Source organism: Oncorhynchus nerka, linkage group LG7, assembly GCF_034236695.1.
Source record: "Oncorhynchus nerka isolate Pitt River linkage group LG7, Oner_Uvic_2.0, whole genome shotgun sequence".
Taxonomy (NCBI): Eukaryota; Metazoa; Chordata; class Actinopteri; order Salmoniformes; family Salmonidae; genus Oncorhynchus; species Oncorhynchus nerka.
In genome coordinates, this window is record NC_088402.1 from 76461112 (window position 1) to 76484282 (window position 23171).

The window sequence follows — 23171 nt, forward strand, 5'->3', positions numbered from 1 at the left end:
TGTGCTGTGTCGGGAACAATGAGTATGGAAACGTTAGCTATGCCATTTCCTAATAATACACAAGTCTTTTAAATAGCCCTACGGCAGAGGGAATTCAACAACATGAAGCCATTGCAATGCAGAGAAGAATTTATTGAACTACATACAAAGATAGAAGCAGATCAGGATAGCAGAGACAGCAAGTACACTTAATGCAATTCAAAGTCGTTTGGTTTGCTGTCACTTAGGTGCCTTTTGGATTTTCCATGTCATTTAAGAAGGTTTTCTTATGGGGTCTTCAGAAGGAAAACCAGTTATCTGCTGTCACTTACAGTGCCTTCTGAAAGTAACCATACCGCTCAACTTAATGTGTTACAGCCTGAATTCAAAATGGATTAAAACAAATTCTCACCCATTTACACTCAACACTCCATAATGACAGTGAAAACATGTTTTTAGAAATATTTGCACATTTATTGAAAATTAAATATATAAATCTCATTAACATAAGTATTCACAGCACTGAGTCAATACATGTTAGAACCACCATTTGGCAGCAATTACAGCTGTGACTCTGGGTAAGTCTAAGAGCTTTGCACACCTGGATTGTACAATATTTTCTTTCCAGCTCTGTCAAGTTGGTTGTTGATCATTGGTATATACAGCTATTTTCAAGTCATCCCATAGATTTTGAAGGCCACTCAGGACCATTCAATGTCCTCTTGGTAAGCAACTCCAACGTATATTTGGTCTTGTGTTTTAGGTTATTGTCCGGCTGAAAGGTGAATTCATCTCCCAGTGTCTGGTGGGAAGCAGACTGAAGCAGGTTTTCCTTTAAGATTCTGCCTGTGCTTAGCTGTATTTCGTAATTCCTTTCTCCCGAAAAACTCCCCAGTCCATAACAATTATAAGTCCATCCATAACATGATGCAGCCACCACTATGCTTGAAAATAAGGAGAGTGGTACTCAGTCATGCGTTTTTGGATTTGCCCCAAACACATTGCATTCTGGACAAAAAGTTAAATGCTTTGCCACATTTTTTGCAGTTTTACTTTAGTGCCTTATTGCAAACAGGATGCATGTTGTAGAAAACTTGTATTCTGTATAGGCTTCATTTTTTACTGTCAATTAGGTTTGTATTGTGGAGTAACTACAATGTTGTTGATCCATCCTCAGTTCTCTTATCACAGCCGTTAAACTGTTTTAAAGTCACCATTGGTGAAATCCCTGACCGGTTTCCTTCCTCTCCGGTAAATGAGTTAGGAAGGACGCCTGTATCCTTGTAGTGACTGGGTGTATTGATACACCATCAAAAGTTAAATTAATAACTTCATGCTCAAAGGAATATTCAACTTTTTTTTCTACCAAAAGGTGCCCTTCTTTGCGACACATTGGAAAACCTCCCTGGTCTTTGTTGTTGAATCTGAAACATGTCTAAAAACATAATCCCACTTTGGCATTACGGGGTATTGTGTGTAAACCAGTGATCATTTAAACCATTTAAAACTCAGGCTGTATCACAACAAAATGTGGAAAATGTCAAGAGGTGCGAATACTTTGAGGGCACTGTATCTACACTTCCAAAAGGATTCTTTGGCTGTCCCCATAGGAGAACCCTTTTCGGTTCCATGTAGAACTCTGTAGAAAGGGTTCTACCTGGAACCAAAAGGGTTCTTCAAAGGGTTCTCCTATAGACAACCAAATAACCTTTTTAGGTTCTATATTTTTGTAAGTAAGAGTGTATGCTGACCGGCTTCTATCTCTGTCAAATATGTAAACACATTGGTAAATTCACTTCTCTGCATTATACATGCCTCCTTTTTCTATCTTTTAAGGAGTAACTGTTGCCTTTTAGGCCTTTTGATCCATCAGCTATAATGACCAGTGCCTGTAGTAGAGGGCTGGGCTGTGTGCATCACTAACCTGGTTCCATATGTTTGTGTGGTCTTGCCCTCTCATAGTCATTTTCAAACTAACATGTTTCAGGCTAGTGCATCAGCGTGTCTGTGGAAGTTTAACCCTGGTAATGGACATCACTCCACTCACCTAGTGCAGAGCATGCATCCAGTCGCCTGGCAACTGCCCCGTCTGCCAAGTCCAGCAGGTAGCCAATCAGGACCAGCCAGCAGGCAGCATGTTGGTGGCTGGAAAATGAGGGTCAAATGTTGGGTAGAATTTTATTTTACAATACAGAAATCACTAGGTATTACTAAGACATTACATGATAACTGTATTTACACAATTATAACCTACGCATGACTTGTTTGTTACCACTGAACCTACTTAGGATAATGTCACACCACGAGGGATGCTTGTTGGCAGAAGATGTACTGTATCTTCTACTTACTTAGCTGCTTACTTTAGGGCTTGTCACACCATATACACTCAGTGGCCAGTTCATTAAAATGGTTCGCTCCTAAAGACAGTGAGTCATGTGGCTGGCTACATAAAGCAGGCAGACGTCGAGGCATTCAGTTACTGTTTGATTGAACGTTAGCATGGGCAAAAAAAAGTGACCTAAGCGACCTTGAGCATGGTATGATTGTCAGTGGCAGGTGTGCCAGTTCCAGTATCTCAGAAACGGCCGGCATCCTGGGTTTTTCCAAGCACGACAGTGTCTAAGGCAGGGGTCTCCAACAGGTTGATCGTGAGCTACCAGTAGTTCACAGCCCAGCTCACCTTTGAGTAGCTCACCAAACAATTCTGAAAGTACATGCAATTCACGTGTTCTTCCGCAAACTTTCAAACAAATATCACAGGTATCAGACACTGCAAGCTCCCAGCTACTATCTAATTAAACACAACATTAACATTATCCCACCCCTGGTTAGCCACTATTGGCTTAAAAATGACAAGCAAATTTCCAGCAATATAGCCCAGTCTGTCTGTGTGGTGTGCACATTTGTCTATCCCTGTATGTAGCCAGTTGACGTGATTACTGTCTCGTGGGTTGACAGAAATACTTTCCCCAAAAACTTGCCAATTGAATGTTAACTGCAAAGTAGGCTTACCTGGCAGAAGTATATCATGAGTAAATATGTCATTTGTATCTATTCTTTTTCTTATATGCAAACTGCCATGAAATGAGTGGCAGCTGTACAGAACCATCACTAGACCGGCACACTAAAAGTGCCCATTCCTCACTCGCTACAGTGCCTTGCAAAAGTATTCATCCCCATTTTTCCTATTTTGTTGCATTACAACCTGAAATTGAAATGGATTTTTATTTGGATTTCATGGAATGGGTGGCAGGGTAGCCTCGTGGTTAGAGCATTGGACTAGTAACCGGAAGGTTGCAAGTTCAAACCCCCGAGCTGACAAGGTACAAATGTGTTGTTCTGCCCCTGAACAGGCAGTTAACCCACTGTTCCTAGGCCTTCATTGAAAATAATAATTTGTTCTTAACTGACTTGCCTAGTTATTTTTTTTTATTTTTTTAAATACACAAAATAGTCAATTGGTGAAGTGAAAAAATAAAAAGTGGTGCGTGCATACAGTTGAAGTGGGAAGTTTACATCCACTTAGCTTGGAGTCATTAAAACTTGTTTTTCAACCATACTCAAATTTCTTGTTAACAAACTATAGTTTTGGCAAGTCAGTTAGGACATCTACTTTGTGCACGACACAAGTCATTTTCCCAACAATTATTTCACTGTATCACAACTCCAGGGGTTCAGAAGTTTACATAGACCAAGTTAACTGTGCCTTTAAACAGCTTGGAAAATTCCAGAAAATTATGTCATGGCTTTCGAAGCTTCTGATAGGCTAATTGACATAATTTGAGTCAATTGGAGGTGTACCTTTGGATGCATTTTAAGGCTTACCTTCAAACTCAGTGCCTCTTTGCTTGACATCATAGGAAAATCTAAAGAACTCAGCAAAGACCTCAGAAAAACAATTGTAGACCTACACAAGTCTGGGTCATCTTTGGGAGCAATTTCCAAATGCCCGAAGGTACCAAATTCCTCTGTACAAACAATAGTATGCTAGTATAAACACCATGGGACCACGCAGTCGTCATACCGCTCAGGAAGGAGACGTGTTCTTTCTCCTAGAGATGAACGTACTTTGGTGTGAAAAATGCAAATTAATCCCAGAACAACAGCAAAGTACCTTGTGAAGATGCTGGAGGAAACCGGTACAAAAGTATTTATATCCACAGTAAAACAAGTCCTATATTGACATAACCTGAAAGGCTGCTCAGCAAGGAAGAAGCCACTGCTCCAAAACCACCATAATAAAGCCAGACTACGGATTGCAACTGCACATGGGGACAAAGATCGTACTTTTTGGAGAAATATCCTCTGGTATGATGAAACGAAAATAGAACTGTTTGGCCATAATGACTATCGTAAACTTGTGACAAAATGGCTTAAGGACAACAAAGTCAAGATATTGGAGTGACCATCAGAAAGCCCTGACCTCATTCCCATAGAACATTTGTGGGCAGAAATGAAAAAGCATGTGCAAGCATGGAGGCCCACAAACCTGACTCAGTTACACCACTTCTGTCAGGAGGAATGAGCCAAAATTCACCCAACTTATTGTGGAAGGCTACCCAAAACATTTGACCCAAGTTAAACAATTTAAAGGCAATGCTACCAAATACTAATTGAGTGTATGTAAACTTCTGACCCACTGGGAGTGAAATAAATAAAAGCTGAAATAAATCATTCTCTACTATTATTCTGACATTTCACATTCTTAAAATAAAGTGGTGATCTGACCTAGACTTTGAATTTTTATGTCAGGAATTGTGAAAAACGGAGTAAATGTTTTTGGCGTATGCAAACGCCAAATAGGTGTATGTAAACTTCAACTGCATGTATTCACCCCCTTTGCTATGAAGCCTCTAAATAAGATCTGGTGCAATCAAGTCACATAATGAGTTAAATAAAGTCCACCTGTGTGAAATCTAAGTGTCACATGATCTCAGTATATACAGTGGGGAGAACAAGTATTTGATAACCTGCAAAATCGGCAGTGTTTCCTACTTACAAAGCATGTAGAGGTCTGTAATTTTTTATCATAGGTACACTTCAACTGTGAGAGACGGAATCTAAAACAGAAATCCAGAAAATCCAATTGTATGATTTCTAAGTAATCCATTTGCATTTTATTTTATTGCATGACATAAGTGTTTGATACATCAGAAAAGCATAACTTAATATTTGGTACAGAAACCTGCAATTAAAGAGCAAGATAGAATTAAAAGGGGGAATTACACCAACAAAAAAAAATGGTTCTTCCGGACCTAAAAAAAAAATGTATTCTAATGTTATTTAACCACTGACATGAACTCAGAACATCCAGTTTCATTATTTTTCTTTGAACAATTGTAATTGAGTGAGAAAAAAGTACATCTAAAACCGCCAAAAAATAACTTAGAACATAATTTGCCAGATAAAAAAACCTGTTGATTTTATAGTGCCCCCTTAAAGTTGTTTATTAACCATGTATATTGACAGAGAACAGTGCACTATTTTATCTTGTACACTAAGAACTCGGGGAAGAGTTGCAGGGGAGAGAAGAATGTGCCTATTTGGGGAAAACAAAGTTGCTCATGACATGTTTTAAAAAATTAAAGTAGCTCTCCTGCTGGAAAAGGTTGGAGACCCCTGGTCTAAGGTTAACCGAGAATGGTGCAATAAACAAAAAACATACAGTCAGCGGCAGTCCTGTGGGTGAAAACAGCTCGTTGATGAGAGGTCGAAGGAGAATAGCAAGAATCGTGCAAGTTAAACAGGCGGGCCACAAACTGGCAAATAACAGCGCAGTACAAAAGTGGTGTGCAGAACGGCATCTCGGGAACGTACAACTCATTGGTCCTTGTCACGAATGGGCTATTGCATCAGACGACCACACCAGGTTCCACACCTATCAGCTAAAAACAACAAGGAAGTGGCTCCAGTGGGCAAGCGAACACAAACACTGGACATTTGAGGAGTGGAAAAACATTGCCTGGTCCAACAAATCCCAGCTCCTGTTATGTCATACTGATGGCAGAGTCAGGATTTGGCATAAGCAGCATGAGTCCATGGCCCCATCCTGCCTGGTGACAACGGTACAGGTTGGGTGCAGTGGTGTGGGGAATTGTTTCGTGGCACACCTTAGGTCCCTTGATATTTGAGCAACATTTGAATGCTACACCTTGTAGAAGCCATGCCCTGAAGAATTTAGGCTGTTCTGGAGTCTGACCTGGTATTAGATGGGTATACCTAATAAAAACTGGCCACGAGTGTATATTATTTAACTTCAATAATGCTTTAAGGGTGGTGTTTGAAGTGTGCTGTATAATGTTTTAGATAAAGGCCAGATGACCTGACCTTGTTAAGCTGCTTGTATTAATCTTGGTCTTCCCTCAACAGCTCAGCTTGTTTGGCAGGACATGTGTGTTAACTGTCAATATGGCAATCAAATGTGTTTAGAAAAAACATATGCCTCACAGATTAACTCAGATGTACGCTACTGTAACATAATACTGCCACTTACAAATCCATTTACTAGTAGAAACATTCAATCCATACTATAGTTTCTTAAAGAAAATCAGACACTGATATGTATGTTCACTCACCCGTTCAGGCTGCAGAGAATAGAGGCCATGCCCATAAGCATGTTGGCCATAGACAGAGCATTGGCTGCATTTTTGCGTACAAACTCCTTGAGCTGGACACCAGTGGCCTGCTCGCTCAGAAAGAGCTTATTGGTGTGCTGGAAGAAACCTGAGAACAGTGAGGACAGGGATTGCTATTAGCTAGTGGTCTATTTTAGGTTCACTTAGCTGCTCTGAAGAGGATTGTTGCTAAAACACTACAGATATTATAGGACCAGATCATATCTGATGGCCATACTTATACTGCTGTACAGTATGCCAAAAGTGCTATCCTGTTTAAACAGGTGTCAAACAAACCAAACACGCTAAATAATCATTTCTATAACAATTGTGTTTTGCAAATGATCAGGTTCAACTTGTTTGGCTCATTTGGTTCATATGACTTGCTACTTATGTGGCCCCTCAACACCAGAACAGCAATCAGCAGTTGTACCAAGATATGGAAAAAAGATAAGTGAAAATTAAAGGGCCAAAGTAAAGCCCCATGCACCCACCCAAAAGCATTCAAACTACAGTAGTACTTGTAAACAGTATATTGAGTATATTGTATTACCTAAATACATATAAGTGGTTAAGATTGTAACAATTATAATTTTTTGAAGCACAGTATTAAATCATGTATTTCGTTATCAAAGAATGAACATTTGCAAAGAAACATCATTTTTAATATACAAATTGTACATTATTTACAAACCTATACAAAACTGATTAATGTAACTAATAAAAAGTAGTAGCACTTACCAAGTAGTATGTACGTTTATTGGAGACCCACCATTCGATAAGACTATTCCACTTTTCAGAATAAAACATTCAAATGAGGGGGCTGTCTCAGTATGTACAGTAAACACCATTTGATAGTGTCAATATTGTTAGTCATATTGACTCACGTAATACTTATTTTGCAAATATACACTACTGGTCCAAAGTTTTAGAACACCTACTCATTCAAGGGTTTCTTTATTTTACTATTTTCTACATTGTATAATAGTAGTGAAGACATCAAAACTATGAAATAACACATATGGAATCATGTAGTAACCAAAATAAAGTTTTAAACAAATCAGATTCTTCAAAGTAGCCCCCTTTGCCTTGATGACAGCTTTTCGCTCTTGGCATTCTCTCAACCAGCTTCATGAGGTAGTCACCTGGAATGCATTTCAATTAACAGGTGTGCCTTCTTAAAAGTTCATTTGTAGAATTTCTTTCCTTCTGAATGCGTTTGAGCATATCAGTTGTGTTGTGACCAGGTAGGGGGTGATACTATTTGGTAAAAGGCCAAGTCCATATTATGGCAAGAACAGCTCAAATAAGCAAAGAGAAATGACAGTCCATCATTACTTGAAGACATGAAAGTCAGTCAATACGGAAAATATCAAGAAATTTGAAAGTTTCTTCAAGTGCAGTCGCAAAAACCATCAAGCGCTATGACGAAACTGGCCCTTATGAGGACCACCACAGGAATGGAAGACCCAGAGTTACCTCTGCTGCAGAGGATGAGTTCATTCGAGTTACCAGCCTCAGAAAATGCAGCCTAAATAAATGCTTCAGAGTAACAGACATCTCAACATCAACTGTTCAGAGGAGACTGTGTGAATCAGGCCTTTATGGTCAAATTACTGCAAAGAAACCACTACTAAAGGACACCAATAAGAAGAGACTGCTTGGGCCAAGAAACACGAGCAATGGACATTAGACCGGCGGACATTTGTCCTTTGGACTGGAGTCCAAATGTGAGATTTTTGGATCAAACCGCCGTGTGTTTGTGAGATGTGGTGTGGGTAAACGAATGATCTCTGCATGTGTATTTCCCAACATAAAGCATGGAGGAGATGGTGTTATAGTGTGGGGGTGCTTTGCTGGTGACACTGTCTGTGATTTATTTAAAATTAAAGGCACACTTAACCAGCATGGCTACCACAGCATTCTGCAGCGATACACCATTCCATCTGGTTTGGGCTTAGTGGGACTATCATTTGTTTTCAAGAGGACAATGACCCAACACACCTCCAGGCTGTGTAAGGGCTATTTGACCAAGAAGGAGAGTGCTGGAGTGCTGAATCAGATGACCTGGCCTCCACAATCAGCCGACCTCAACTAAATTGAGATGGTTTGGGATGAGTCGGACCGCAGAGGGAAGGAAAAGCAGCCAACAAGTGCTCAGCATATGTGGGAACTCCTTTAAGACTGCTGGAAAATCATTCCAGGTGAAGCTGGTTGAGAGAATGCCAAGCTGTCATCAGGGCAAAGGGTGGCTATTTGAAGAATCTCAAATATATTTTGATTTGTTTAATACTTTTTTGGTTACTACATTATTCCATATGTATTATTTCATAGTTTTGATGTCTTCACTATTCACTACAATGTAGAAAATGGTCCAAATAATGAAAACACTTGAATGAGTAGGTGTTGTACAACTTTGACCGGCAGTGTATTGTACATTTATAGCGGAGACAGACTGGTGGGGAGGGAGTAAGGGACTGTCCACACATAGTACTATACTATAGTACTGGACTATCCTCCACACATACTACTATAGTGCAACCCTGAGACATTGACTCTACCGGGCTACTGATTCATTAAGCTGGTTGACTGGCAAAACCAGTGACCTGGAACAATGACAAACACATGGCAGCTACTTTCACATGGATGGGAAGCTATTAAACAAATGATCAATATTTAACCGTTTGTCTGTTGTCTTTCTTTGTCATAGTTTGTAGAAATGGCATAGTAATTACTTGCAAATACAGTTTCCTTATACATGTGTTATGTGAAAACCAAGTATTATTATAACAAAGTTCCTATCAGAAGTAACTGTATAATACTGAGTAATTCCATCACAGTTAAAGTAATCAAAGAATGAATGTAAGGGCAATTTAATTTGACTCTCATTGAAATAATAATGACAGAATCTTGAAATATATTGAAAGGCATTATGTATAGGTCATCTTACTTAGCAAGCTGGAAGGTCTAATGATGCAAGCTGCTTCACTATGGCCAGAACTGTTTTTGTTCCTTGCAATGCTGTGAGGGTTTTTAATTAAGGCAAACAAAGGGATCTTTGTTCTTGAGTGTCTGTGGCTCTGCTAGGGAGTTTAGATTTCACACAGAAGTTAATAAACTGAAATGATAAAAGTAGCAAAGAGGTTGTCTTCGCAGACAAAAGACACACATAGCACTAAATAAAATAAACATAAATAAAAAGCTTACCATAGCAACTTAACAAAACAGTCTAACAAACTAACGTCTGTACGTGAAAAAGGGTTAAAGTCATGTTCCTACTATTCTGTTTTGCACACAGAACTTCGTGTGATTCCAAAGCCAGTCGAGTTCAACAGACTCTTCATCTGAAAGAAAACAGTGTATGAGACAAAGCACAAGCCAACAACAACTTCTAAGAAGAAGTTACGTTCACTTGACAAGCATGCTTCTCATTACCCATTTACATTACCTGTCTTTCGACAACCTAACCAGAAAACCCAAAATGGTCAACTATGCTGAAACAATAACCAGACATATTTAGTCTGTTTAGCCTAGAATAACAGCAAATATTTTAAAATATTGAAATAACCCAGTTATGACAGAAATACACTTCTTACTCTTCCGGAAAAATCAAAATAGCCATCTTGTGTTTCACAACTCAGTGGAAAGGATACACCAGGTCTGATCCCTAATCCAGCCAGTCAACTGTCTCACCACTGATAAATACCATCCAAGTATCAAGCCAGAGCTAGACACATTCACACTTTTAAGTGAGTATTTCTGGGCCCATATTCAGTGTCTCAGAGTAGAAGTGCTGATCTAGGACCAGTTTTGCCTTTTAGATTATGAATAAGAAAGGGGGGACCTGATCCTACACTCTTAGAAAAAAAGGTGCAACAGTACATCAAAAAATAGAAATAAAGGATATTGCTGTAGCATTAAATTAAAATCTATATAGTCACATATATTGATGAGTAACAATATGTATTATCCACTGTATCATTTGAAAGTGGACAACCTGCTATAACTCTAATCTAGTACAAGTATTAAGGAAAAACGTGTTCTCAGATGTGAAAAAACGCCACTCACTTCCATGTTAGCTACAGCACCTAAACACAATTATTATCATCATCATTATGCCTAGTGGCTCATAGCTGTCCTCAACCCAGCTCTTCACATGCGTGGCTGTCTTTGACTTGACCCTTTGGGCTTGACTATTTCCATCTACTGTATCTACCCTCAAATACTGCATACTACAGTACCTTACCACCACAGTTAAAAAACAGGATACAAGTTTTGCATGATTCTTACCAGGATCTCCAGTGTTGACACAGATAATCAAAACCTTGTCATGCACGTTTGCCCAGGGGCACCCAAAAACAAGAACTTACCAGAGGATGGAGTCAGCAGAATCATGGTTCTCTCTGCGTCAGTCTGCCCACAGCACAGCAGCTGGAAAAAAGACAACATTTAGGGACTGTTTCCAAGAAACAGATTAAGCCTAGATCTGGACTGAAAATCATACTTAAAAGGAAATAGCATTTTCAGTTAAGTTTAGTTTATTAGGATCCCCATTAGCTGCTGAACATGCAGCAGCTACTCTTCCTGGGGTCCAGAGGAAATGTACAAATACATGACAAAGTAGAGAACCGTAAGACAAAAACATCATAGGACATTAGATTTTAAAAAGTTATTGGAAAGACAGACAACAAAAATGCTATTTACACACTATTCATATATACAGTAAAGTTCAATTAGATCTTTAGAGAGGTGAGGCGCTGTGATAAAAAATAAAAAAAGATCAACAACATATTGTAAATTAAACTTACTTTTTGCCAGAGTAAACTCTGGTGGCTGAGCTTTCCACAATGACTTGATACATAACTGAGCGACGCATTTAGTGTTTTTGTTTGTTTGGGTATCGTGACGAAATCCATCGTCACATGTCTGATGGGGTATGTACGTCTGTTTGAAGTGTATGCAAACAGATTATACAAGTGGTTAGGCATTGTCACACACGTTTCTTAAAAAGTAGTCAATTTCTCCTCAACCATTAAACACTATCATGCATGTTGTTGATGTTAGTTATGTGTTAAGGGCAAAGCGTGCTGCTAAAGTTGAGCCAGCTGCAGCTTTGCTAAGTCTTTCTTTGCTGCACCTGACCATACTATCGAACAGTAGTAAAGATGGGACAAGATCAGAGCCTGAATAACTAGTACAGTAGATGTGTCAAAAACGCAGAACATATATATTTTTTCATAACAGACATACCTCTCCCCATCTTCACAACAACTTTGTCAATATGACTTGACCATGATATCCTCCTAGGAGTTCAGCTTTTTAAACGGTCACACCCTTTATGCACAACTCCAGTTGAGGTTTAGGTCTAAGAATGGTTTGAACCAAATACAATGTTTTTGTTTTTAGATGTATTTAAGACCAGTTTATTGTTAATTACCCATTCTGACACGAAAACCTTGCTAAGAGTCTTAGTGAAAACACTGGCTTTAGGTGCTGATGTGTAGAAAGTGCAAACATCAGCACATATAATCATTTTAGCTTGGCTAATCATTTGTGGTACATCATTTGTAAAAATAGAGAAGAGTAACGGACCAAGGCTACTGCCCTGAGAGATACCGCACTGTACATATCTGATGTTAGTGAAGCAGCTTAGCCAATCAGTCATCTGAGTCAATACAGTACAAGTTGAGTGCCCTTCCCTAAATGCATGCTGAAAGTCAGTAGTTTATAGTGTTATTTTTCAAAGAACAAGTTTTTGTTAAAAAATGACTCAGTTTACTAAGAACAGGCAGCAAACTGATTGGGTGGCTGTTAAGGCCAGCAAAGGTAGTGTAATTACTTCCTTGCATGCCTGTGGACACACAAACACTTCTTTAGGCTTTGGTTAAAAACATGGCAAATAAGGGTGGCAATAAAGTCTGCTACCATTCCCAATAGTTTACCATCTAAGTTCTCTATACCTGGTGGCTCATCATTATTGATGCATAACAATTGTTTTTCCACCTCCTCCACACGAACATGACCAAATTCAAAACAGAAATCCTTCTCTTTCATTATTAGATCTTCAATACACAAATATGATGGTTCACTGTTCAATGTTATTAAACTTCTGTTTGTCCACTTTACCAGTGAAACAGCCATTGAAATGATTGGCTATATCAAAAGGGTTTGTTATAAATGACCCATCAACTTAAAACAACTAGCAAACAGCTCAGACACCTCACAAGACATGCCACCATGAGTGTCTTCACAGTCCAAGTCCAGAACAGACTCTGGGAAATGCACAGTATTACATAGAGACATGACTACATGGAACTCTATTCCACATCAAGTAGCTCAAGTAAGCAGTAACAGCTACAACTTATGGAACAACACGGGCAGTGAAGAGACACACACACGATATTACAATGTATGGTAATGTACCTGATCCATCCTACTCAGCACCAAGGACTATGTGCACCAGGGAGGGCGTGGTTACATCCAGGCAATAGAACCTCAAAAGGTGTGAGGGGAAGTCCAACTAGCCACCGCACAAATAAACAGAGAGCGCATGAAGGTCGTTAAAGCGCTTGGCTGTGGCCAAGGAGAGCAACAAGGCCATCTTATAAGACAGAGTCTTAAGAGCCACTGTCTCCAGAGGTTCAAAGTGATCGCATATAATTGCATCCTGAACCAGTGCCAAGGCCCATGATGGGGCAAGTGGCTTGGAGACCGGACGGAGACTCCCTTTGATAAAACGACAAACCAGGGAGTCAGACCCGATTGTTGTCTCACCTAGTCCTACATGGCAGGCTGAGATCGCCACCAAGTATACCTTAAAGGTGGAAAAGGTCGTGCCCTTGTTGAGCCATTCCTGTAGGAAGGAGAGAACGGCAGTGATGGAACAATGACAGGGGGCCAAGTCACGTCTCTTACACCATCTCTAATACCCTCTACTTCAGGTCGTAAAGACCTCTTGTAAAAAGGGCTATGGCGCTCTGAATTGTGGCAACCACGTTCGGAGGCAAGCTTTTTTTATTTGTGGCAGTTGCTCCCCTGGGGCGACTCCACATGTGGGCAACCTGTCCTGTGGAAGGGATATGGGACCAGCCAGGCCAGACAATGACGCCCTCGAAAGGTTCATTGTCTTGCATGGGAATATTCTGAACCATCACCGTGGCCTATCGGCCTGTATGTAAATTGGAACCATTTGAGAACTGAACTTGGGGAACAGTGTTGACCTGCCTCAACTTCTGGGTCTTGAGATGGGGGCACCCTGTGCTACACCTCTGCCGTGTGTAAACGAGCTTGTGACCGGACGCAGGACTCCTAAGAAGACTCTGGTCGGCGAGGTCGGAGGAGCTCTGCTGGTTCCTCGAGCCCCCACACATTACACTAGGTGTGCCGCTTCTTCCATGTCCCTCCAAATGGAGCTGAGGTGGTCTCCGCTGCTCATTGCTTGGAGTGATGCCTGTGCCCTGAGGCAACGCGTTGCTGGTGAGCAGACGGTCCGTGTCCCTGGGACGGAGCTGCCGGAGAAGGCTACTGAGGCTTCTTAGGGACCCTCCAGTTCTGGGAGGGAGGCCTCATGGTGACGACCTGGGTGAATGTGGGCTTCTGGGGCTTGATTCCGTGGTAACAGGGAGCCCACGTCTCCTTTAGTTTAGACTCGAACCTGGCCTGGATCTCAGATATGTCGGATGGTCCAAACAGTCTGGTGGGATCGAGCTGTCCATTCAGGATCTTTTCCTTCTCCCTCTCAGACATCCAGAGGGCTCTCTGGCCAACGATCGAATGCACCATGATCCTCCCAAAAGCCTCAGCGTACACTTGAGTGGTATGGCCAATAAGGGGACTTTGCTTCTCCCGGTCGACGTTGCCAGCATTCACCAGGGAGTCCCACAGCCTGCACCACCATGTAGACAGAAAGGAGGGCAGATGGTTTCACAGAGTGCCCCGTCTGAGCTGCAAATTAGAAATCCTTTCATACACAGACGCAGTGAAGCGGTCATTGGGTTGAGCGAGCTTGGGGGCAGAGGAAGAGGAGCTCAAAGCTGTCGGGTCAAGGTGCTCAGCCAGGGAAGGCTCCACAGAAAACGGGCTGAGCCATCCTGACGACTACATGCTGTGCATATCCAAGTGGCGGAAGTCAGGAAAAGTTTACTTGAGTGGCTCTGCCCAGGAAGATTCCAACAAAAACACCAGACAGTCTGAGAATGCTGGTAAACACTGTCAGACGGATGTAGAATCACTCAGAGGAGATTCCATCCATCCTAGTCTTCTTGGAAGGTGGGGGAGGCGTGGGAAACTCAACGTCAAGGGGCGGTCAGTTATTGATTCCTGCACTACCTCTTTAGTCTAGTCGGGTAGCACAAACTAAGCAGAAGGTAGAAATTCTTCAGGGGAGTAATCCATTTTCTGGTCAGAGAGGGTGCTACCTGATGTCGAAGAGAGCCTCCATAGAGTGTTCAGCGGTGAGGCAAGTAGTACAGAGTGGATGGGAATCCGTCCCGGACATGTAATGCCCGCACTTTGAAAGAGTAAGCTTTGCTCTTCTTTTTCTCCCCCTTCTCTGACGACTTAGCTGGTGAGCATGTCAACACCTCGTTTCGACCAGACAGATGAAAGCAAATGGAATTACTGGTGGGCTAGCTAGCCAGAAACAGAAAGCTTTATTTACCAGGGTGGTGGAAAAGAAATGCCATCTTTATACAAAACCAGTGAAAGGGTCGAAACGACCCTCAGTTTTTTTCTGTATTTTTACTATTTTCTACATTGTAGAATAATAGTGAAGACATCAAAACTATGAAATAACACATGGAACATTTAGTAACCCCCCCAAAAATGGTTAAACAAATCAAAATATATTTTAGATTCTTCAAAGAAGCCACCCTTTGCCATGATGACAGCTTTGCACACTCTCAACCAGATTTATGAGGTAGTCACCTGGAATGATTTCCAACAGTCTTGAAGGAGTTCCCACATATGCTGAGCACTTGTTGGCTGCTTTTCCTTCACCCTGCGGTCCAACTCATCCCAAACTGGGTTGAGGTCAGGTGATTGTGGAGGCCAGGTCATCTGATGCAACGCTCCATCACTCTCCTTCTTGGTCAAATAGCCCTTACACAGCCTGGAGGTGTGTTTTGGATCATTCTCCAGTTGAAAAACAAATGATAGTCCCACTAAGCCCAAACGAGATGGGATGGCGTATCGCTGCAGAATGCTGTGATAGCCATGCTGGTTAAGTGTGCCTTGAATTCTAAATAAATCAGACGGTGATTTCCTGGTGACACTATCACACCTCCTCCATGCTTCACGGTGGGAACCACACATGCGGAGATCATCCGTTCACCTACTCTGTGTTTCACAAAGACACGGCAGTTGGAACCAAAAATCTAACATTTGGACTCATCAGATCAAAGGACAGATTTCCACTGGTCTGATGTCCATCGCTAGTGTTTCTTGGCCCAAACAAGTCTCTTTTTATTGGTGTCCTTTAGCAATGTTTATTTTGCAGAAATTCAACCATTAAGGTTTGATTCACGCAGTCTCCTCTGAACAGTTGATGTTGAGATATGTCTGTTAATTGAACTCTGAAGCATTTATTTGGGCTGCAATTTCTGAGGCTGATAATACTAATGAACTTATCCTCTGCAGCAGAGGTATCACTGGGTCTTCCTTTCTTGTGGAGGTCCTCGTGAGAGCCATTTTCATCATAGCGCTTAATGGTTTTTGCGACTGCAAATTTTCAGAATTGACTGACCTTCATGTCTTAAAGTATTGATAGTGTCACGCTGCTTTGTATGTTTCTATTTTTAGTTTGGTCAGGGTGTGATGTGGGTGGGTATTCTATGTTGTAGGTCTAAGTTATTGTTTTTCTATGTGTTTGTCCTGGTATGGTTCTCAATCAGAGGCAGCTGTCTATCGTTGTCTCTGATTGAGAGCCATACTTACGTAGCCTGTTTTCCCATTTTGAGTTGTGGGTGATTCTTTTCTGTTTAGTGTTTTTGTTGCACCTTGCAGAACTGTTTGTCGGTTTGTTGTTTATGTTCCAGTAGTCATCTTTATTAAAATCATTATGAATACGTACCACGCTGCACTTGGGTCCTCTTCTCCTTCTCCAGACGACAATCGTTACAGATAGAATGTTGTTTCTCTTTGCTTTGAGCTGTTCTTGCCACAATGTGGACTTGGTTTTTTTACCAAATAGGGATATCTTCTGTATAACAACCCTACCTTGTCACAACACAACTGATTGGCTCAAATGCATGAAGAAGGAAAGAAATTCCACAAATTAAGAAGGCACACCTGTTAATTGAAATGAATTCCATGTGACTACCTCATGAATCTGGTTGAGAGAATGACAATATTGTGCAATGCTGTCATCAAGGCAAAGGGTGGCTACTTTGAAGAATCTCATATTTTTAAAATTTGTTTAACACTTTTTTTGGTGTTATTTCATAGTTTTGATGTCGTCACCATTATTCTACAATGTAAAATATAGTAAAAAGAAAAGGAAATCCCTTGAATTAGTAGGTGTAGGGCCTGTAGGACCTGCCTTGTTGACACTGCTGTCAAGAAGGTACAGCAGCGCCTTATCATGGACATACTTCTCAGCTTAGCTACTGTTGTATCAATATGTTTTGACCATGACAGTACAATCCAGGGTTACTCCAAGCATTTTAGTCATCTCAACTTGCTCAATTTCCACATTATTAATTACAAGATTTATTTGAGGTTTAGGGTTTAGTGAATGATTTGTCCCAAATACGATGCTTTAGAAATATTTAGGACTAACTTATTCCTTGCCAGCCACTCTGTCACTAACTGGAACTCTTTGTTAAGTGTTGCAGACATTTCAGTCTCTGTAGTAGCTGTTGAGTCATCCGCATACATAGACACTCTGGCTTTCCTCAAAGCCAGTGGCAATTCATTAGTAAAGATTGAAAAAAGTAATGGGCCTAGACAGCTGCCTTGGAGAATTCCTGATTCTTCCTGGATTATGTTGGAGAGGCTTCCATTAAACAACACCCTCTGTGTTCTGTTAGACAGGTAACTCATTATCCCAATATAGCAGGGTGTGTAAAGCCATAACACATAGGGATGCACGATATCGGAATCGGACGATATTAGCCAAAAATGCCAACATCGGCCCGATGTCTAGTTTAACCCTGATGTGCAAAACCGATGTCAAAGCTGACGTGCATACCTATATAACATAAGTCGATGACGTAATGAAAAAGACAGCGCTACACAGACAAAAGCAGAAAAATGCTAAGCGCACACTTCCAACAACTAAACAAGTTCAAGTCAAGCAGTCATTTGAAAGAGTAAGACATTTTCAGCGAGACAACTCAAAGGCGAAATCCATTAACGCCAAGATAATGGAATTCATTGCCCTTGACAATCAATCATGCTCTGTCGTGGATTGTTGGCTTTCGCCGACTGGTCGAGCCCTGGTACACACTATTTTTCAAATGTTGCCCTATGGAGTTACACAGTATTGTTGAAACTCACATCCATGAGCTTGACTACTGACATTTGGTCCAGCGATGTCAGCCCCATGAGCATTATGGGTCTGACAGCACAGTGGGTCGACGAGGATTTCATACTGAGGAAAGCCGTATTGCATGCTCAATAATGTGCTGGTTCTCATAACGCTGCTGCAATTTCAATGGCATTTGAGAACATGAACACACTACTGGCTCCATTCGAACAACTGACACAGGAAATAAGCTCAACTGCATCTGCAGCAGACGTGATACCCTACCGTCTGTCATGGCAATGAAACGCCTGCTCAACAAAACTTTGACACATACCGTGGGGTTAAAACTTGAGGCTGTGAACAAGCGATTCGGTGGCATTCTCTCTGAGCCTCTTTACCATGTTCGATGCTAGGTACAAGGACCGCTACTTTGATGCAGACAAACAGGGTTAACGTGAAATGTTTCATACACAGCTGGACAAGATGGAGACGGACACAATGACAGTGCGCACCGAGGCCATGGACAGACAGCGCTGAAACTTCACTGCTTGACATGCATGATGAAATCCTGGTTTGGAATGAAATGATTGAACAGCATGGCAAGTAAGTGAAATAAATAGGTTTTGATTATGTTTTACTGGTAACGGAGACATACGTAAATGCCAACAAAATAACTTTTTGGCTAGTGTGGTGTGTGTAACCTTTAAGTAGTCAGTTAAGAACAAATTCTTATTTACAATGACGCCTATTCCGGACGATGCTGGGCCAATTGTGTGCTGCCCTATGGGACTCCCAATCACAGCCGGATGTGATACAGACTGTATTCGAACCAGGGACTGTAATGATGCCACTTGCACTGAGATGCAGTGCCTTTGACCACTTTGTCCGTGTGTGTTAACTATTTAACTGTATTAGAATGCTTAAAAGGCTGCACATATTTGTTTTGCGGTATAATTTTTTGGGGCCAAGGAAAATGTCAAAAGCCGCACTGAAGTCTAACAAAACAGCCCCCACAATCATTTTATAAACAATTTCTCTCAGCCAATCATCAGTCATTCGTGTAAGTGGTGGCAGGTAGCCTAGTGGTTAGAGCGTTGGACTAGTAACCGAACGTTCACAAAATCGAATCCCCGAGCTGACAAGGTAAAAATCTGTCATTCTGCCGCTGAACAAGGCAGTTAACCCACTGTTCCTAGGCCGTCATTCAAAATAAGAATTGCCTAGTTAAATAAAAGGTAAAGAAATGTGCTGTGCTTGTTGAATGTCCGATATAGGCATGCTGAAAGTTTGTCAATTTCTTTACTGTAAAATAGCATTGTACCTGGTCAAACACAATATTTCCCAAAGTTTACTGAGGGTTGGTAACAGGCTGTTTGGTCGGCTATTTGAGCCAGTAAAGGGGGCTTTACTATTCTTAGGTAGCAGAATTACCATTTGCTTCCCTCCAAGCCTGAGGGCACACACTTTCCAGTAGGCTAAAATTGAAGATATGGCAAATAGGAGTGGTTGAAGTCTTCAACCAATGACCCGCAAGAGGGTGTGTCCCAAGGTGAGATAAACCAGTCGACTAAGAGAACACTTTGCTGCATTTTGATTTGAATTTATATTCATTTGTATTATCTGTCCTAATGTATAGTCAACTTCATGACATATTACATTACAATAACTGCTATAACAATGGTGCACACAATCGTGCTATATTCAGAGCTCCAGGTTTGAGGTCTGTATTTGTCCATTATGGTAGGCCACAAGACAATTTCGCTACTTGTTCAATCCCCTGCAGTTGATAATTGACTGAGCCATCTAATTATTATTGTAGTGACTCTGATCTAGGCATAAATAAACACTGTAGGCCTATGCCTAAAGAAACTCAATCAACCACCAATCTCTCTAATAATTATATATCAAATGAATCTGTAGGAAACGTAATTGTGTGCTGCCCTATGGGACTCCGGAAACACAGATCACGGCACCTGTACATCGTCCATCTGTAAATAGCTCATCCAACTACCTCATCGCCATACTTGGGGTGGCTGGGTAGCCTAGTGGTTAGAGTGTTGGACTAGTAACCGAAAGGTTGCAAGTTCATATCCCTGAAATGACAAGGTACAAATCTGTTGTTCTGCCCCTGAACAGGCAGTTAACCCACTGTTCCTAGGCCGTCATTGAATATAAGAATTTGTTCTTAACTGCCTTGCCTAGTTAAATAAAGGTAAAATACTGTTATTTATTTTGCTCCTTTGCACCCCAGTAGCTCTACTTTCACATTCATCTTCTGCACATCTATCACTCCAGTGTTTAATTGCTATGTTGTAATTATTTCGCCACTATGGCCTATTTATTGCCTTACCTCCCTTAACCTACCTCATTTGCACACACTGTATATAGACTTTTTCTATTGTATTATTGCCTGTATGTTTGTTTCTTCCATGTGTAACTCTGTGGTTGTTTGTGTCGCACTGCTTTGCTTTATCTTGGCCAGGTCGCAGTTGTAAATGAGAACTTGTTCTCAACTAGCCAATCTGGTTAAATAAAGGTGAAATAAAAAAATGTACCAAGCCATAGCAGCCTCATCTATTATAGTCAAAAACGCTCCAAAATAAGACTATCAATTTCATTTTCAAAGGAAAATCTATTTCAAAAGCAATATTTATTGTACATTTTCAAAATATGAACTACTGCAAGTTCCTAAACACAGTCAAAGTAGTAGAGTATCTAGTTACAACAGATACAACAAGTCGACAGTGGGCTCGGCAGTAGCCTATAGGTTGATCCGGTGGGTGTGCGCACACTACGCAGTTTCTTCAGCACCAGAGCCACGCGCATCTTCATAAATTCCTCGCTGGTTTACTACGTTCAATAGTCTATAGAGTGGGTAAAGTTGGGCGCTAAACGCATAATTCTCACTGTAGGTAATATTATTTTTAAATCTGAAATTATTTTCAAAATACAAAAACAAAATGGTTGCTGCAATTTTATTTTATACAAAGTGCGTCACACATTGAGAACAAAGTCGTCGATCCATAGCATCTCTAAATAAAATTGACTGAAATGCTCATAAAAATTGCATATGGGAGACAAACGTCGGTTTTATGCACACTATGTAAGCTGATATGCGGTTAGTTTAAACAGTTGTACTTACCTGGAATGACCTAAAGATGCTGCTGAAATAGTGCAAATGATTGCACGTCTTGAATGGAACTAAATAATCGTATTAAATAAATCTCTTTTCTATAATAGTTACTTCTTCATGTGTACAAAGTGACTGCTTATCACATTCCAATAATGATTCTCCTGTCCAAAGTATCTCACTTTGCGTCTGAGCGCGCCTGCTTTTAAAGCCCCACAGACGAATCCGCTAGAATATTCCACCGGATGTGACGCACAAACGGTCCATTATTGTTCTGGCCATTGTAATGAACAAATTTACGCTACAAAACCAGAAGTATGTGGACACCTGCTCGTCGAACTTCTCGTTCCAAAATCAAGGGCATTAATATAGGGTTGGTCCCCCTTTGTTGCTGTCACAGCCTTGACTCTTATGGGAAGACTTTCCACTAGATGTTGGAAAATTGCTGTGGGGACTTGCTTCCATTCAGCCACAAAAAGCATTAGTGAGGTCGGGCACTAATGTTGGGCGATTAGGCCTGGCTCGCAGTCGGCATTCCAATTCATCCCAAAGGTGTTCGATGGAGTTGAGGTCAGGGCTCTGTTCCGGCCAGCCAAGTTCTATACCGATCTCGGCAAACCATTTCTGTATGGCCCTCGCTTTGTGCACGGGGACATTGTCATGCTGAAACAGGAAAGGGCCTTCCCCAAACTGTTGCCACAAAGTTGGAATCACAATTGTTTAGAATGTCATTGTATGCTGTAGCTTTAAGATTTCCCTTCACTGGAACTATAGGGGTCTAACCCGAACCATGAAAAACAGCCCCAGATCATTATTCCTCCTCCACCAAACTTTACGGTTGGCACTATGCATTGGGGCAGGTAGTGTTCTCCTGGAATCCACCAAACCCAGATTATTCCGTCGGATTGCAAGATAGTGAAGCATGATTCATCACTCCAGAGAATGCGTTTCCACTGCCCCAGAGTCCAATGACGGTGAGCTTTACACCATTCCAGCGACGCTTGGCATTGTGCATGGTGATCTTAGGCTTGTGTGCAGCTGTTCAGTCATGGAAACCCATTTCTGATTAACAGTTTTTGTGCTGATGTTGCTTCCAGAGGCAGTTTGGAACTCGGTAGTGAGTGTTGCAGGACAGAAGATTTTTACGTGCTACACGCTTCAGCACTCAGCGGTCCCATTCTGTGAGCTTGTGTGGCCTACCACTTTGTGGCTGAGCCATTGTTGCTCCTAGAGTTTCCACTTCACAGTTGACCGTGGCAGCTCTAGCATGGCAGAAAGTTGACGAAATTAGTTGTTGGAAAAGTGGCATCCTATGACGGTGCCACGTTGAATGTCATTGACCTCTTCCGTAACGCCATTCTACTGTCAATGTTTGTGTATGGAAATCGCATGGCGGTATGCTCAATTTCATACACCTGTCAACAACGGTTGGGCTGAAAAAGACAAATCCACTAATTTGTAGGGGTGTCCACATACTTTTGTATATATAGTGTACATTATGGGAATATTATAATTATATCCATGTTTTGAGGCTATACTGTGTTTGTTTACATTTACAATGTTTACAAATATTGAAGTAAAACAAGCTTATATTTTCCAGTCCTGGGGCCTGTTGCACAAAACTAGAATTAAGACATCCGGGATAAATGACTCAGCTGAGCTCAATGAAGCCAAAACATGTGCGTCCAGGCTTAATTGGTTGCACAAAGACTAAAGCCAGGATGAGCAGACAGGATTCATTAAGCCAGGTGAAACCAATCCTGAGATTTAGGTGCGCGCTCACGGCTCACTCAAATAGACCCCGCCACAGATCACAGATTAACTGATTTACCATGGCAACTCAGTCAGCAGTCACTTTTCCAAATGGAAACACAAATCCTCATGGAGGCATACGAGGAGGTAAAAGATATAATTAGAAGATTAGGCAACACCGCCACAGTGATAAAGCAAAGAGAAAAAGCGTGGCAAAGTATTGCAGACCGCC

General features: G+C 41.2%; 1 protein-coding gene across 3 annotated transcripts in view; it reads right to left on the reverse strand.

Moving 5' to 3' along the window:
• The window catches only part of tmem269 (transmembrane protein 269), a 28077-nt gene extending 6717 nt beyond the window's left edge, over window positions 1-21360 (reverse strand). Inside the window, exons 1-5 of one of the 3 annotated variants that reach the window (XM_065020832.1) lie at window positions 7335-8923; window positions 6555-6702; window positions 4979-5039; window positions 2507-2683; window positions 2027-2124 (exon numbers count right to left, since the gene is read on the reverse strand). In XM_065020832.1, coding sequence (XP_064876904.1) covers window positions 2027-2124; window positions 2507-2571 — 163 coding nt within the window. In that variant the 5' untranslated portion in view covers window positions 2572-2683; window positions 4979-5039; window positions 6555-6702; window positions 7335-8923. Of the gene's footprint in view, window positions 1-2026; window positions 2125-2506; window positions 2684-4978; window positions 5040-6554; window positions 6703-7334; window positions 8924-10963; window positions 11025-11401; window positions 11501-21199 lie in introns of those variants that run through there. The other 2 variants (XM_029665045.2, XM_029665044.2) reach the window with 2 other exon arrangements.
• Between the last annotated feature and the right edge of the window lie 1811 nt (window positions 21361-23171).